The 15,358-nt window shown below is 39.0% G+C and overlaps 2 protein-coding genes and 1 long non-coding RNA gene across 4 annotated transcripts in view; 2 read left to right on the forward strand and 1 right to left on the reverse strand.

The window, feature by feature from the left end:
- snphb (syntaphilin b) overlaps positions 1-15,358 on the reverse strand; it is a 1,167,912-nt gene that overhangs the window by 528,532 nt on the left and 624,022 nt on the right. The window lies entirely within an intron of this gene.
- On the forward strand, positions 2,078-9,899 carry LOC103384702 (protein-L-isoaspartate O-methyltransferase domain-containing protein 2-like). Its single transcript, XM_008318315.3, has 7 exons — positions 2,078-2,236; positions 3,774-3,934; positions 4,109-4,259; positions 5,785-5,887; positions 5,964-6,135; positions 6,837-6,960; positions 7,569-9,899. The coding sequence occupies exons 1-7, from the start codon at positions 2,137-2,139 to the stop codon at positions 8,093-8,095; spliced, it is 1,338 nt and encodes a 445-aa protein (XP_008316537.1). The 5' UTR covers positions 2,078-2,136; the 3' UTR covers positions 8,096-9,899.
- Positions 14,361-15,288, forward strand: LOC103384701 (uncharacterized). The gene is made up of 2 exons (XR_003050873.1): positions 14,361-14,436; positions 14,537-15,288. It is a non-coding gene; the product is annotated as an uncharacterized LOC103384701 (long non-coding RNA).

Here is a 15,358-nt window from a genome sequence, read left to right on the forward strand (position 1 = left end):
CCCTCTTCTCCCCCCCGCCCCCCCCCCCTTATCTCGCCCTCCTTCTGCTGTAGTTCTAAGCTGTGTGGTCTTTATCATGTGTGCCTTTCTCACGCCACTCATTTCCAAATATAAATATATACAAACCGTATGTTTACACTTGGTTTCAAAATTTTGCCGAGAAACATTCGGTCTGGATTCACTGTACATTAACGACATCTCACTGGGAGGATGGTCGTCAGGGGAGGGACATGTAGGGTGGGTTGGGAAGGGTGGGGTTCTACTGTATCTTGTGTGGGAATATACAGTAAATGTGTTTTGTTAACGTGCAGGTAGAGACCATCTTATTCTGACAAAAACAGCAAAACCATTCTGTTTTTACTAGGCTAAAGAAACTGTGATCTCACTGTTGTCGATTCAGGTACCGGACTTGCATGGACTGTTTCTGTGACACAAATTTGAAACAAAATCATTATCAGCATCACCACTAGATAATGCATCAGTGTGCAGGGCATTATTTTCAAACAAGTTAAAGTCTCTGTACATATTTGTATTAAAAAGAACCAGTGTTATTGTTGTTGTATTGAAGACAAGTTAAAATGGCTTAACAAAAAAAAAAAGAAATAAAAATAAGATTAGTTTGTGACAAAGAAAAAAAACAACATACACAGCCAAGGTTTGTTCTGCTAGCACATTTTTACAGAGATGAGCTATTTTTACTGGTGATTTTCTAGCCGTTGATATTGATATCCTTTTAAGAAAGAACAAAACTTCCAAAATTACAAGCACTTCCACAAGAATAGATTGTATGGTCATTTTTGTTACTTTTGTAGATGTGGTTGTTTCTTTGCTACCGCACCATTTTGTAAAGTGGGACAGGCCTTGGCTGTGTGTCCTCTGGGTTCATTTTATTTACTTATATGTTTTTTTTCAAGATTTCTTGTCTGTTTTTTTGTTTGTTTGTTTGTTTGGGAAGTTAAACACTGTAGATGGGCCGAAAATTGTGACTGTGTGTTTGTGTACTTGTGTACATGTTTCCCCTGTTCCTGTGTCAGTGTTATAAAGCAGAGAAGTGATGTCAGTTATTGTGGGAGTATGAACCATTTTAAATGTTCTCTATGAAAAACACAAATAAAGACTCATAGACAAAGATAAGTGTGTTTGTCTCACTCCACCCCCACCTACGTGTGTGCTAAATATTAGCCAAAATGCAGTAAAAAGACCAAGTAGGCCAAAGTGATAGAAAAGTTAGCAAGTTAGCTAAGCGCTAACTTAGAATCAGTTTTAGCACTAGTTGAAATGGCATATGTTACAATGTTCAAAATACAGTAGCTCAAAGTTAGGCAGATAAAAGAAAAATATAGGTAAAACCAAAAAACATATAACAATTAACCACACACACAAAAAAAAACAATGTTAAAACACTGCTTATATTACTTATTATTAGAGATGGGCAGATATTAACAAAAAACACAAATATTCATCATATAGATATGCAAAGCTAGCTCAGACCTAGCGAAAACTTAGCCACAGAAGTATATGAAGTAGCTAACATAGCATAAGCGCTCTCGTTGTGGCTATCACACCACCACCGACTCCATGACCAGACACACATAACACATACACGACTGGTAAACAAAATGGGAGACTTCAGTGACCACTGTGTTAAAATGTACTGCAGCTACTTTGTCAGTTAGAATGCTGAGCTACACTGACATCTACCGGACATTTTGGTTAGATGCATGTGTAAATGCTCTACACACGCTTTAAGTTGAGTTTGAAACTAATGCTTTAAGCCCCACTCTTTACACTGCAACCGTCTTTCTGTGTTGAATTTACACTTTATTCGAATGTATGGACAGCCTTTCAAATGTTTCCTTTAGAGAAGGTGGAAACCTATACGAAATTCCTTGAAAATTGATTGTCTTGTAGTCTGAAACGGAAGTAAAATTGAAGTAAATAATTAAAACACTTCGAGGAAAGTTATATTTATTTCCTCAAATTGTAGTCTTAATGTTGGGGGGGGTGTTGCTGTATTTTCAGAATATAGGCCATCCTCTTTTAAAATATAGGCCACCGTGCGTCGTCACGTACGTTGCGTGTGACGTCAGAGCGTCAGCTGGCTGACTGTTTACATCCAGCAGTTTTTCTGTGTGTATGTGTTTGTGTCTGACCCTCTTCCTCCTCGGTTTCTTCTCATATCTCAGGAACAAAAGGCAGTACACGGAGGGAACCTCACCGGCTCACACATCAGCTGGTAGGTCTGCAGCTGCTGCAGTATCTGGGTGTGGAATTTGTGTGTTTCTCTCTGTGTTTGTGTGCGTTTTCGGTTACGGCGACACACAACTCCGCTGTCTCGATTTCAGCCTGTTTTCCTCCAGAGAACATTTTGACCTTGTCTGTGTGTGACAGTGTCCCTGTGCGTAAACCGTGGGTTGTCTTTCTGCGCACATTTAGCGTCCGTTTTGCTGCGGTGAGTCATTTGTTTCTGTCGGTGTTTGTGTTAAAATTGGAAGCACCTGAGTGGCGCATATTCCTAACCACCGCTGCAGCAGCGGAACGACGTCGTTGTTGTGTGCAGAACTGTTAAAATAATAATAATACAGAATAAACCGTGGGGGACCACGTCCCTATATCACAGCACAATAATCCGATTAAGCCACAGAAGCTGGTGAATTAGCAAACGGGCTGCTGCAGGACGTCTCTGTGTGCGTTTGTACGTATGTGTGTACCCTACTAGCCTACTAAACCACTTCTTAAGCCCTGACAGTGTGTTATGTCGCCCACCAGAGGTCGTTTTGTGTCAACGTGAAATGAGCTAAACCCCGGTATCAATCGTTTATATTCCTGTAAAGATTATCTTTCGAGTAATACCTTCAACACGGAAGAATTTTCAATTCATGTTTTTGGCCTTGCTTATTTTTTTCTCAAATTGTCCCTAAAACACAAAATTTGAGGCGAAAAGAGAATTGTCTTCCTTAAAAACAAGGTCAATATTTATTTTCTGTATACTTGGTTGACTGTTTGAATACTGAGTTAAATCTTTTTGATTTTAATAAATAAAAATTTTAAAGAATACAATCTTTTCGCAAACAACAGCAAATTGCTGACTATATATATATATAAGTCCATCCAATAAAGTCAATACGTATTTTCTAATCAAACTGACTGATTTTTATACAACCTGAATTCTGCCACAGACTCTGGACTAGAAAGTTAAAATAATAAGCAGTTCTTTTGTATCCGTTGATCATATCATCCAATTATTTTACAAACGCATCCTGTCGATGCTGTGTAGAATCAGGAAGCTCACGCATTCAAATAATGGTCACATAAAACATCTCATCCTGTTTCTCCCAGAGGGAGGAGGTGCTGATGAATGAACACACTTTACTCCGTGCTCTTAATCTCGGTCTGATCTTTTCCTCTTGCTCCACATTTGTCTCCTCTGCTGTTGGTTTTAACACAACCCTAAAGCAGTCACACTCTGGTGATAAACGCCAACACTTTGGTCTCTGAAGCTGGTGCCAAGACAAATGCACAGACTTTACTGACCTGTTAAAGGTGAATGAACCAATAAGAGGAAGTTCAGGGCAACTGGGTAGAAATTCTTCTGAGTTGAAACAACGCAGCCGGACAGTTTGAATGAAGCAGTGTAAACAGTTTCAAATACAATTTTAGGTCTGTTGATATTGAAATGTCGGATCAAAAACGAACGACAGTTAAATTAAAAAAAAAGAAAAGATGATGGAGTCGTTGGTTGTTTTTCAGATTCTCATCTTTGTTGTTTTCAGTCAGGATGGGTGGAGCTGTCAGTGCCGGTGAAGACAACGATGACTTGATAGACAACCTGAAGGAGGCTTATTACATCCGCTCCGACCTGGTGGAGAAGGCTTTCAGAGCCATTGACCGTGCCGACTATTATCTGGATGAGTATAGAGATAACGCCTACAAGGTGACTGGAGAGATTGGACAACATTATCAAAGATGTGTAGTTTATATACCGTATGTTTTCAGGCATATGGGTAAAAGATTATGATTGGTCTCTCATACAAAATCACATCCTATCTTAGGTAGGTTCTGTTTTGCTGCTGTTCTGTAAGAAGTAATATATCGTTGTGCTGGTTAGGACTTGGCGTGGAGACATGGGAACATCCACCTGTCTGCTCCGTGCATCTACTCTGAAGTGATGGAGGCTCTGGACCTACACCCAGGACTCTCTTTTCTCAACCTGGGCAGTGGGACTGGGTACCTCAGCACCATGGTCGGCCTCATTCTGGGTACGTTTTAGCCTTGTAGTACTGATCCAACAACATAACTGAATACTATCTATCCATTCATCCATCCATCATCCATCATCCATCCATCCATCCATCCATCTATCATCCACCAAAGTCCATTGAAAAACCTGCAGTGTGTTGTGTTTTCCATGTGTATGTTGCGACTTCTGTGTGTCCTAAAGCCACTTCCCATGACTTAAAAGCATCTTTATTCATACACATTGATGTGCATTGTTTTTGGTAGGTGTGAATGTGTTGGATCTGTATTAATGATGCACCGATCCACATTTTACTTTCGATCCCGATATCTGGATTTGGATATCAGCCGATACTATTGCTTTAATATTATTTTCTGCATGTATTTCCCAAAAGGCACCTTGAGGTTAGTATAAGGTCAGAAAAGGAAGGAAGTTTGAAATTTAACATTTCATTTCATTTTTTAACATTCACCCACCCTTATCCAATCAGTGCTGGCTACATTGACAGCCAATCAACACGTAGTTATATGACCTTTTTTAGTTAGAAAACATTAATAATATGAGCATTAATTTAATGTCCTTGTATCGCACATCCAGGACGAGCGTGTTGTTTTTATTTTTCTGTCAACGCTGCTCTCCTCAGCCGACAGGAGTCTTCAAACGGTCACGGCTGGAACAAAGTCTGCTACTGCTACTCTTTACTTCTTTTTGTCCCATGGCGCATTCATGTCCTCTTTGATGAGGCACTTTTTATATTTAATTAAGTTAGTGGTATTGGATGAAGAGACGGTTACACCGCTCTGTTATGACAAAATTATATTTTGTGTTATTATTCACCATTTGACTTGTAGTGGAAAAAAACACTGAAAACGACCAGTGTTAGCCAGTGATGGGAAATCTATTCATTATTGTTTCTCTGGCTCCTATAAGGCCTTGAAAAGTGTATCCACAAACTCCCTGTTTCCGAATTCCTGTCAAGCCAGATACTCTCACAGGTGGCCAACGTGCGCTCATATTCTTGTACACACACACAAATGTATCCAGCAAACTATAAATGTAACATGCGCTTCCCTGCAAACTGGCACTCTGGTACAATCGGCTCAGTCCAATCCGCTAATTATGTTGTGATCGTCTGCCGATACCGATACTAGATTGGATCGCCCCCATCCCTAATCTGTATCACTCCTGTGTCAAATGGTTCTGCGATTCACACAGGGTTGAATGTTTTCTGCTGCTCTAAAAGATTATGATCATTTTCAATACAGTGGCTGCATATTTGGTTATTTCGTATTTGTTTGTTTGTTTGTTTGTCACCATGCAGTCACACTGTATATTTCTGCTATTAGCCAGGCAGCTAGAAATAAAAACAGAAATAACAATAAATATTGACAGCTTACACTTTTGGACGCCCAGTTTCAGCTCACAAGGACATAGAGCAGACTTTTTCTTTATAGTTTGGAAAAAACAGGAGACATTTGAAGACGAGAGAATCTAATTGAATAATACATATTTCTTTAATTTACCACTGTACTGTTGTATGTTCACAGGACCGTTCGGTGTGAACCACGGCATCGAGCTGCACGCCGACGTCATCGATTACGCCTACCAGAAACTTGACTCCTTCATCAAAACCAGTGACAGCTTCGACAAGTCAGTGATCTTCGTCTCCTTGCGTCCCCTCCCCTTCCCTGTCCATGATCCTCATCCTATCTGCGTTTCTCTTCAGGTTCGAGTTCTGCGAGCCGTCTTTCGTGGCGGGCAACTGTCTGGACATTCCTCTAGAAAGTCGTCAGTATGACAGAGTTTACTGTGGCGCTGGAGTCCAGAAGGAGCACGAAGACTACATGAGGAACCTGCTGAAGATCGGGGGCATCCTGGTGATGCCCCTGGAGGAGAAGGTTGGTAACGTGCCTAGCAGTCTGTTAATAATCATTTATTCATGCAGAACTTTACAACATCCCAAAGGTGAGTTTACTGTACAGTGCATCAGTTAAAGTGGATTTAAGTGGATGTATTTAGTCCAGTAAAAAAGAAAAATAGATTAGACTACCAGACTGTTTAAGTGAAAAAGCAAACCCACATGTTTAGACCTGTTTTTTGGCATTTCCATTTTAATTTGCAAATTTGGAAATTTATTAACCATTCTTGTATGATGGAGCATGGTCTCAAAACAAACAGAAAATGTCAAATTTGATTCTCATAAACTGCTTTACTATTATTTATTTTCATACTGAATAAAGCATCAAAAGCTGTTTTTAGATGATCTAGGAATGATGTACAGTAAGTTAATATACTGTATATAATATACATTACAATAGTATAACGGTATGGTATAAGACTTAATATAATATATAATATATAAGACTTATATATAATATATATTGCCGAGAATTGAACATGAGAGCGAAGGGTTGGTGGTGAAGAGATCATTACTATGATTACAGAGAAGCCTCTACAATATACCACATATAGCAACATATTGGGCCAAGTCAGACAGAAGGACTAACTCATGGTGAAGAAGTGGTTTCTGTGAACAAAAACACATCAGAATCGTTGGAATAAGAGTTTTATTTCTGCTGTCTTTTGTCTCCCTCTGCAGTTGACAAAGATCACCAGAACAGGGACCAGCACCTGGGAGACCAAGAAGATCCTCTCAGTCTCTTTTGCTCCTCTGGTTTTACCTAAACATGGACCAAATGGAAAACCCAAGATTGTCCCACTCCGTGAGTCTCAGTCCAAACTATGTTTGACTTTTATAAACACTATAGTGCAGCAGTAACTCTAATCAAAGCCATGTCTTTAGCCAACCCGGAGCCTTATCTTTGCTAACTTTTACTAATAAACTTTTACTAATATTATATATATATATATATATATATATATATATATATATATATATATATATATATATATATATATATATATATATATATATATATATATATATATATATATATATATACTAACTATATTTGTCCAACTTAAGTTGTTGTACTCTTTAAAACTATCTGATCCATTCTCAGATAGTTTTGGCTTTGTAAACATCAGCTGTTAAACATTTTTCAGCTACACTTTTAGCAATTTTGGGACCAATTTTTAGTTTAATTTTGACTTTATTGAAGTTGTTTTTACTTAAAAAAAATTTAAACTTAGCTTTCGGCTGTTGTTGAGATTGTATGGGTTAACTTACTGTGGGTCTTTTCTAGATGTGTAATGTGCTACAATTGCGCAAAATACCTTTATAATACCTTTTTTTTTTTAATGTTTACATCTGTTATTTTTCTGTTGATTTACTTTTTCTCCTTATTCTTTTGGTTTGTTCAATTTGCAGCCAGGTATGAGGTGCGGACATTACAGGAACTGGCTCGTATCTGCATCCGTCACACACTCAGAGTGACTACAGACGAGAAAGAGAGCCAGTCACGCGGCCGTGGCTCCTCCTTTAGCGTGGGTCGGGGGCTGGCCGTGGCGGGGCTGCATAAGTACGGCCCTCGCTTCAAACGGCGGCGCGTCCACCGGCGTCAGTGCAGCATCCAGGTGGTGGCTACGCTGGACGGTAACAACAACCAGGGAGGGAGAGCTGTGGACGAGGAGGAGGCAACTGCAGGAGAGAGGGAGAGGAGGCGACAAACGAGGGGGACAAGGAGAGCAGCCAAGACTGCAGAGGAAGAGCAGGAGGCCGCGGCCGCGGAGGACGAGGTAGTGGATGAGGAGGAGGAGCAAGAAGAAGAGGAGGAGAAGGAAACTGGGGAGTTGCTGCGACCTCAGCCAGCCGTGAACCTCCTGAGAGAGAGGATTCTGGGTCTGCCGCTGCCAGAGCCTCTGAAGATGTACCTGCTTTTCTACAGAGAGAAATAAGGCTGAAGACCTCAACCCCAGAGCTTAAAGATACAAGGGAACGTTTTGGATGTCGCCTCTAGGAGGCAGACTCCAATCCTGACCATGCATCTCCTTCTTCAGCATCTGCATTATCCTACTTTACTTCAACTTTCCTCTTCTTCAGTCCGTTCCTAAACCTGGTTTGGTCCACGTTTCAGTAAAGAGCTGCTTCTGTGGGAACAGAAACTATTCTTGCAGCTGTGTTTAAGAAAACAAACTGATGTGAATGTTGAGACAGAGACAACACCGTACTGACCAGGTTCAAACTCCTACTGTAATGTTCTGTGACGTTGTTCATGCACATACTCTAAATTTGTAATATCAGTGAATCTCAGTGCATGTTCCCTCACAGATTGGAGGACGAGATGAGGCAGAGACGGCGTCCCGATCTTTTGTTTTTCCTTGGATTTCAAAACCAAGAGACAGTGTTTTCCTGACGATTCGGCAGACTCTGAAAACTGTCTTTAAAGAAAAATTACACAAGACAAGTTTTTTATTCTGGTAGAAGGATGAACTCTGTTTTGTTTGTTTTTTTCTATGTACAGGACAGGATTGTTAAGCCCCCGTATTCTTCTGTTGGTAGATTGAACACAGCATAGTGGATATATTTAGGAGTCTTACATAATTCCACTTTAGAAACAGAAACAAAACTGTTTTACTACACCCATCATCAACTTGGAATACATTTAGAAAGTAAACCTGAACTTCAGTTCAAAAGTTTGATTGCAAACTGCACAAATACGGTTTGTGCTTTGGCTCTTCTGTTAAAGAAGGCTAATACAGTGGAACCTCGGTTTTCGAACTTCCTGAAGGCTGTTCATTAACCAAAAAGTCCGAAAACTGAAACAATTTCCCCCATAGGTATCAATGTAAAATGGATTCATCCATTCCTGGACCCTGGATGACTGCTTATTCAAACATTTCCAACAGTATTTTGTGAACAGGTTCATTAAAAAAGATCAACACAACTGAATAAAGAATAAAGCTATAAATAGGAAAGGCAATTTTATTCATCTATACTGGAGCTAAGAAGTCATAAATTGCTTCCTTGTTCTTAAGAATGGTACAAATTCACAGATTTTTCTGTTGTTGTTCTCACTATTTTTTCCCACCTTTCCACATTCACTAGCCTCTTTCAGGTCCCATGGTGATTTATTGAATAATAATAAAAAAGAAAAGAAATAGCACAGCTATAAAGAAATACCAGCAAAATCAGACATCACTTCTTAGCGTGAATATCCTGATCGCAGACTGACGCCACACACTCAGTCACTCAGTGATCACCTGCTGACTGCCTGATGTCGTTGGCGTGTTCATCAACCAAGTTATGGTACAACAACTGACGGGATTTTAGGTTAAAAATGTTGTTCGGAAACCAAATTGTTCAAAAAGAGAAGCATTCGACAGCCGAGGTTCCACTGTATATTGTGACATTTTGTTCATTAATTCAAAACAAAATATTGTGAGCTCCCTAGCTGAACCTGATGTGTTTAGAAGTTATATTTTAACATGCTGCTGTTGTAAAGCAGAGTCTCTGATGTTCTCACCTCATCTGTACATCACATCTTCACATTCAAAAGAAAGTGACCAGAAACAATCACTACCTTCTTGTTATTCCAGTAATACACAGTGACTAAAACCAGCATGATGAAAACACATTGTGACGACCACTTGTGTGTAGGGGTTTTTCTGTAATATCATTTTCCTTTTCTAGTTTCCTTTGATATTTTGGTAGACTTGAAGTGACATTGTTTGGTGAAACATAAACATACTCTGGTATAGAGTTTTTTTTCTCTTCTGTGTAATTTCCAGTTGAATGGGGCATTCTTTTTTTCTTCATTCTTTTGTACTAAATGTTTGTGCCAAACTGAAGCTTTGTGGACTGAATGTCTTCAAGCACATGGAGGATCGTCCATTTTTAACCAACAGAGAGTTCTACCTCTGTTTCAGTTAACACAGATAATCATGTGCATGCAATGCAGTGGTCTGCAAGTAGAAATGACTCTGACATTCTGATAAACTATAAATATCATTTTTATTTTTTATCTCACATTGTCTGGGTTAAACCTAATATTCCAAGAGACTTGTGCACACTACTGCTTAAAAGTGAAGGGAATACTGTAGAAAACACAGTACAGATCCAAAAGCCATTCCATCAGCCAACATTGAACTTTGGTTGTTTTTCTGTAGTTGTTTTTTTTTGATCAGTTGTAAATAATGATTTATTCTATGCCCTTAACTTCTGAGGCTTTGGTGCAAATGTGTTTTGATTTGAAAACAGAGCTATGTTATTGACTGCTGTTAATAAAGTACATTCAATAAGAGAAAACCTTCAGTTGGGAATGAATTGACAACAGTGGAGACAGTAGCTGACAACACCTTTAAAATAAATACATAAATAGAAACAGCTAGGAGGCTGCTATACTACATAAGAAGCGTGATTGACGCTGCTCACCGTTGCGCAAAATGCGAATTTACGTCATCTAATGGGGAATCTTTTTTTAAATTTTCGAAGACAAATCTGAACATGTCAAAATATCTCCAAAAACAAGAAAGTCTATAGTCTTACTATTTCGGAAAAATGCAAAAAAATAAAGACTCCCAGAAATAAATCATAATACAAGTTTATGCCCCAAAACATACTGCCAAGTGAATAACTTGTGCTAAAAACTTCAAAAAATATCATATCTGAATTTGTCAAAATTTGACCAAAAACAAGATTATAGTTTTACTGTCAGAAAAATGCAAAAAACAGTCTCAGAAATAAATCAAAATGAATGTTTATGCCCCAAAACATGCTGCAAAGTTAATAATTTGTGCTAAAAAAACATATCTAAACATGTCAAAACATTATCAAAAAACAAGCTATCCATCACGCACTATCACGAATAGAATCCTAAAAATAACCAGTCGCGCTGATATCGGAACTTTTGTATAACGGAAATAGAAATACGTTGTTGTCCTAATTTCCGGTTGTTGCTCCGGCGCATGAGATACGCGTGTTAGCCGTTTGGGCTTCTACCAGGCGTCCAAGTTAAAAAACTGGGCACGGTGGTTACATGTGATTGATTTAAATGGTGGGTTTCTAAAAACAATTGTTGGTTGTATTTTGTTTGAAATGGTAGTCGTTCTGTCGAGACCGTTTGTGCAGTTTACGCTAGCATATGTGTCTCGGAAGCTAACGTTAGCTTTTGACATTCATAGTTTGTATTTCGTCCTAAACATGAATATTGAGTTGTGGTGGTAAATAAAGAATTGACCTTTGATCGGAGTTTGAGTTGGGCTGATGCACCATTTTGAAAATATAAAATTAACTTGCCAATATTGCTTTTCTGTACAGAAACCCATCCTACTGCAGGACCACGAACGGTCCACCACTCAGATGAAGTTCAACAGAAGGAGACCTGTTTTCCGCCGCTAAAGATCCAGTTAGTGACACGAAATGATTGCACCAATGACTACAGGATAGTAATTAGTTTGACATCAAGAATATGGAATGTCCACGTGAAGCTACAAATGGCAACACGACTCTGCCAGTCGAGTAGCAGAGTAATTCTCTGCTAGTTTTGAGTTGCAGTTTTGTTACAAACATAAGGCTATATGCTCTATAGTGTGTGATATGAAAATGATACTGTAATCATGAAAAGGGGACATGACTAAGACCAGTAGACTTGATTCATTTTCATTGAGATTAAAAAGAAAGTAGTGCAACATGGATTTCTTCCTGAGGTTATTGGTGGCGTCAGTAATGTAGGGCAAACCAATAATTTGTGAAGTGAAGCCATGATTGCATTGAAGGCTTTTAATATTTACCTTCAACAGTGTCTCCCCACGCAGGTGGCCAACCTGTGGTACTCGGTACCTACAACGGACACACGGAAGCTATGCGGTGCGTCGGCTGTGACTGTATCCTTTTTTGTTATTTAGCTCGCTAGGCTGCTGTGTCTTCACCCGGGATGTCATAAGTCGATATCACTAATAATTAGCGACATGAAGGCCCTAACATTTCCTGAGTAGTGTCAGAAAATATAACCAAGGTGAAGGTGAACTCAAACAATACACACAATAAACAAGGGACAACTGGCATACTGCAACAATGACATTAAAAGTTTTGTTGTCATGCAACAGCACAGTGTTGTTAAGCCAATAAAAGCATAATAAATGTAATATTGTGATTAATTGTTAGACAGTTATTGTACTAAATAAATGTATAAATTATTATATATATTTGTGTTATACTACTACTTGTTATTCTAAATTAAATTGGTGTAATGTGTATGTATAGTGAAGTATACCATGTTATACCTATGATATATAATATATATCATATAAGCAGAACTAGTATAATTATAGGGATGTTATGTGAACAAGTATATGAAATAAATATATAATATATGAGATGTTTGCACAGTGTAAATAGTTGACTAATGAAATAATGACATGAAATAAACAGTTATCTATACAGGTGATTCCAGCAGACATATTAGTGGATGAGTGTTTAAATGTATTTTGGATCATTTCCTGTCAAGTGTTTTATATTTTGGTGATTGTCCCTTCTTTAATGTCTTCCATCAGAACACGCCGGTTCGATTTCAGCGGCAACATCATCATGTTTTCCATAGACGAGCAGATGGGCTGTCAGTGTTTCATGAACTTGTTCGACCTGAGGGATCCACAGATCGGTAGGTAATCGCCATGCGCAACATAAACAAATAATACCGTAAAAGAAACGAGACTGCAGATAGTACACAGCTTTCTGAGTACTTCTAAACAAATAGTTTGCACACAGTATTATAGAAATGAAATACTGAAGGAAATAATGTATCACAGGCAGCATCTTCTGTAGAGCTTGTGATAATGAGGAACTCTCTTTGTTGTTTATTTGTTGTCAATATTCCGGAGAAGTCCTGAAGAAAGCTCAGGAGAGAACAGTTTTTGAAGGCGAATAAAGAAAAGAGTTGTTTATGAAGATCGTCCAGGTCAAGGGTGAAGAGTTCTGTTAGGCAACTGGATGTGACATTTTCTCAAGAACATGTCTCTCCCCTCATCCAAAAAGCTTTCTTAGTTCTAACTGGTGGTGGGGAGTGATTAAAAAAAATTAAACTGCTTCGGAAATATGTTGGGTGGGCCTTCGGGGTCATCTGGTGAAGTGTTAACAGTCGTTAGGAGTCTGATGGGTCGTTGTAATCCTCATCAGAATGGATTCGGTGTGTGGGTGAAAGCTTGTGTCTCAGCCCACCTCCTCTGTTGAGTGAAAATCTCATGTCCAGTTGCCTGACAGAAGTCTTCAACAAATGAAAAGATTTATTGTTTTCCTTTTAACTCTTGGATTTGTCGTTGTTTATATATGTATGGAATAGAGAGGTGACCCTCCAGTCATTTGTGCTCAAGACCCCCGCTCCAAAGTAGAACAACACAAATGTATTTGAAGATATTTATTAATAGTTTGTTATACAAGTATGTGTGAACTGAAGTAAACATTGGCAGTTTACTGGGGGTTAAAAGAAGATACACAAAAAAACCCACACAGTAGTAGGTGTGGTTACTTTGTGTCCACTTGTCCCAGTTATTTGACATTTTCCTTCAGTCTAGGTGTATTGGTCAATCTGTCCACACTACAGACCTTGTAATGTGAATCCACTGACTTATATTCTTAAATAGACTTTTGAATAATAATGGGCCATTATAGGTTTGTGTTACTGTGTTTGTTACTTTTTACTGTTGACAGATTGCAGTCCAATAAAGCTGACTGTCTGTGACTTTAAAGCCTTGAGGAGAGATGAGTGCTTGAATAAAAGTTTGCTTAGTTCAAAGCTGACAGCTGTTGTCGCTGTGGAATGTGTATCCTAGTAGATCAATAGTGACCCCGAACCTTCCAATTGTGTGTTGTAGGTGGTTATGGGAAGTGGGCAGGAGGCCATGGAAGTGACCACAACTTCCACCAGGATTGGCAAATTTGAGGCCAGGTGAGTTCAAGTGGTGTTTCCAGAGTATTATTGTGTGGTTGCATAAAGCATCCAGTGACTGTTGTCTTCATCTGAACAAAAGAAACAGATGAACAAAATGTGCAGTAGCCCTTATTCCATTGTGGGGTCTGCATTAGCACTGAAGTAGCCAGGACTTTGTATTTCTGTATTCTGTATTTCATCACTGTTTATAGTGATGTGTTAACATGTAGTTGTTGGCAGTGCTGTGGTAGTGACTACTTTGTAGCTGCTTTTAAGGAAAACCTGTTTGTTTCTCTTAACATGTGACACAATGACGTGTTCTTCCAAACTGGTTACGTGGAGGAGTTTGGCTTTCCACCCTGACGGCAAGAGGTAAATGAGTTCTGCTGAACTGAAGAGAAAAAGCCTACACAGATAGTGTTATTCCAGCTCATTGTTATTAATTGTGCCTTGTATGCTATTGTCTTAACAGATGGAGTGCAATGGAGAAGACTTGTGAACACAGCAACTTGGACTCTGCCAGGTAGAGTGAAGGAGCAACTTTTTTTGAAGCAGATTACTTGTTGTTTGCTGGACTTGTGGGTATTTTACTGAAATGTGTAATTGCTTGAGGGAAGTGTTATTCAGCTCATTCCATTCATTGTGCCTTAATGCTATTGTCAGATACTTAACAGTCACTTTTTGGCAACACATATTTTCCACACTAAAAGGCACTCTTAAAAGCCTTTAATTTTCTCAAAAATCGACAGTGCGCCTTGTGTATTACTTCTTTTTGCGCTTACTGAGCTCGAACTGATTTTATAAAGCCAAACCCAAACACAGCGCATAATACATGATGGTATACAACTAAACCACATTGGGAGCCAACTATGACGTTTAACTCAGTTATCACAATTAGAAGATGCTCAACAAGTCCCAAATCCGCGCAACGTCGCGTCGTGCCTCCAAATACCCGGAGACTGTTTTTGTGTTTTTGAATTGTCGATGTATGGTGCGATGCAGGACGACTCAGACGCATAGCTGTCGATTTTTTTGTGTGCTCAAGAACTCTTTTTATTTCTCGCGCCGGTGTGCCTTATGTATGAAAATATTCCCGGTTATTGATAATGCGCCTTATAATGGGGTCCGTCATTTTTTGTGGCCATTACACTTAGGGTTATTCATTCATCGTGAGCTGTATTTGACTGTTGTAAACCTTCCAGAATAAAGAAAATTGTTGGATCATTGTATGTGCGCACGCACATTAATTTTTCCACGCACATTAATTTCTCCTCTCGTGTGACAGAGCTCCTCA

This window comes from Cynoglossus semilaevis, chromosome 10 (genome assembly GCF_000523025.1).
Source record: "Cynoglossus semilaevis isolate Cse_v1.0 chromosome 10, Cse_v1.0, whole genome shotgun sequence".
In the NCBI taxonomy this organism is placed as follows: Eukaryota; Metazoa; Chordata; class Actinopteri; order Pleuronectiformes; family Cynoglossidae; genus Cynoglossus; species Cynoglossus semilaevis.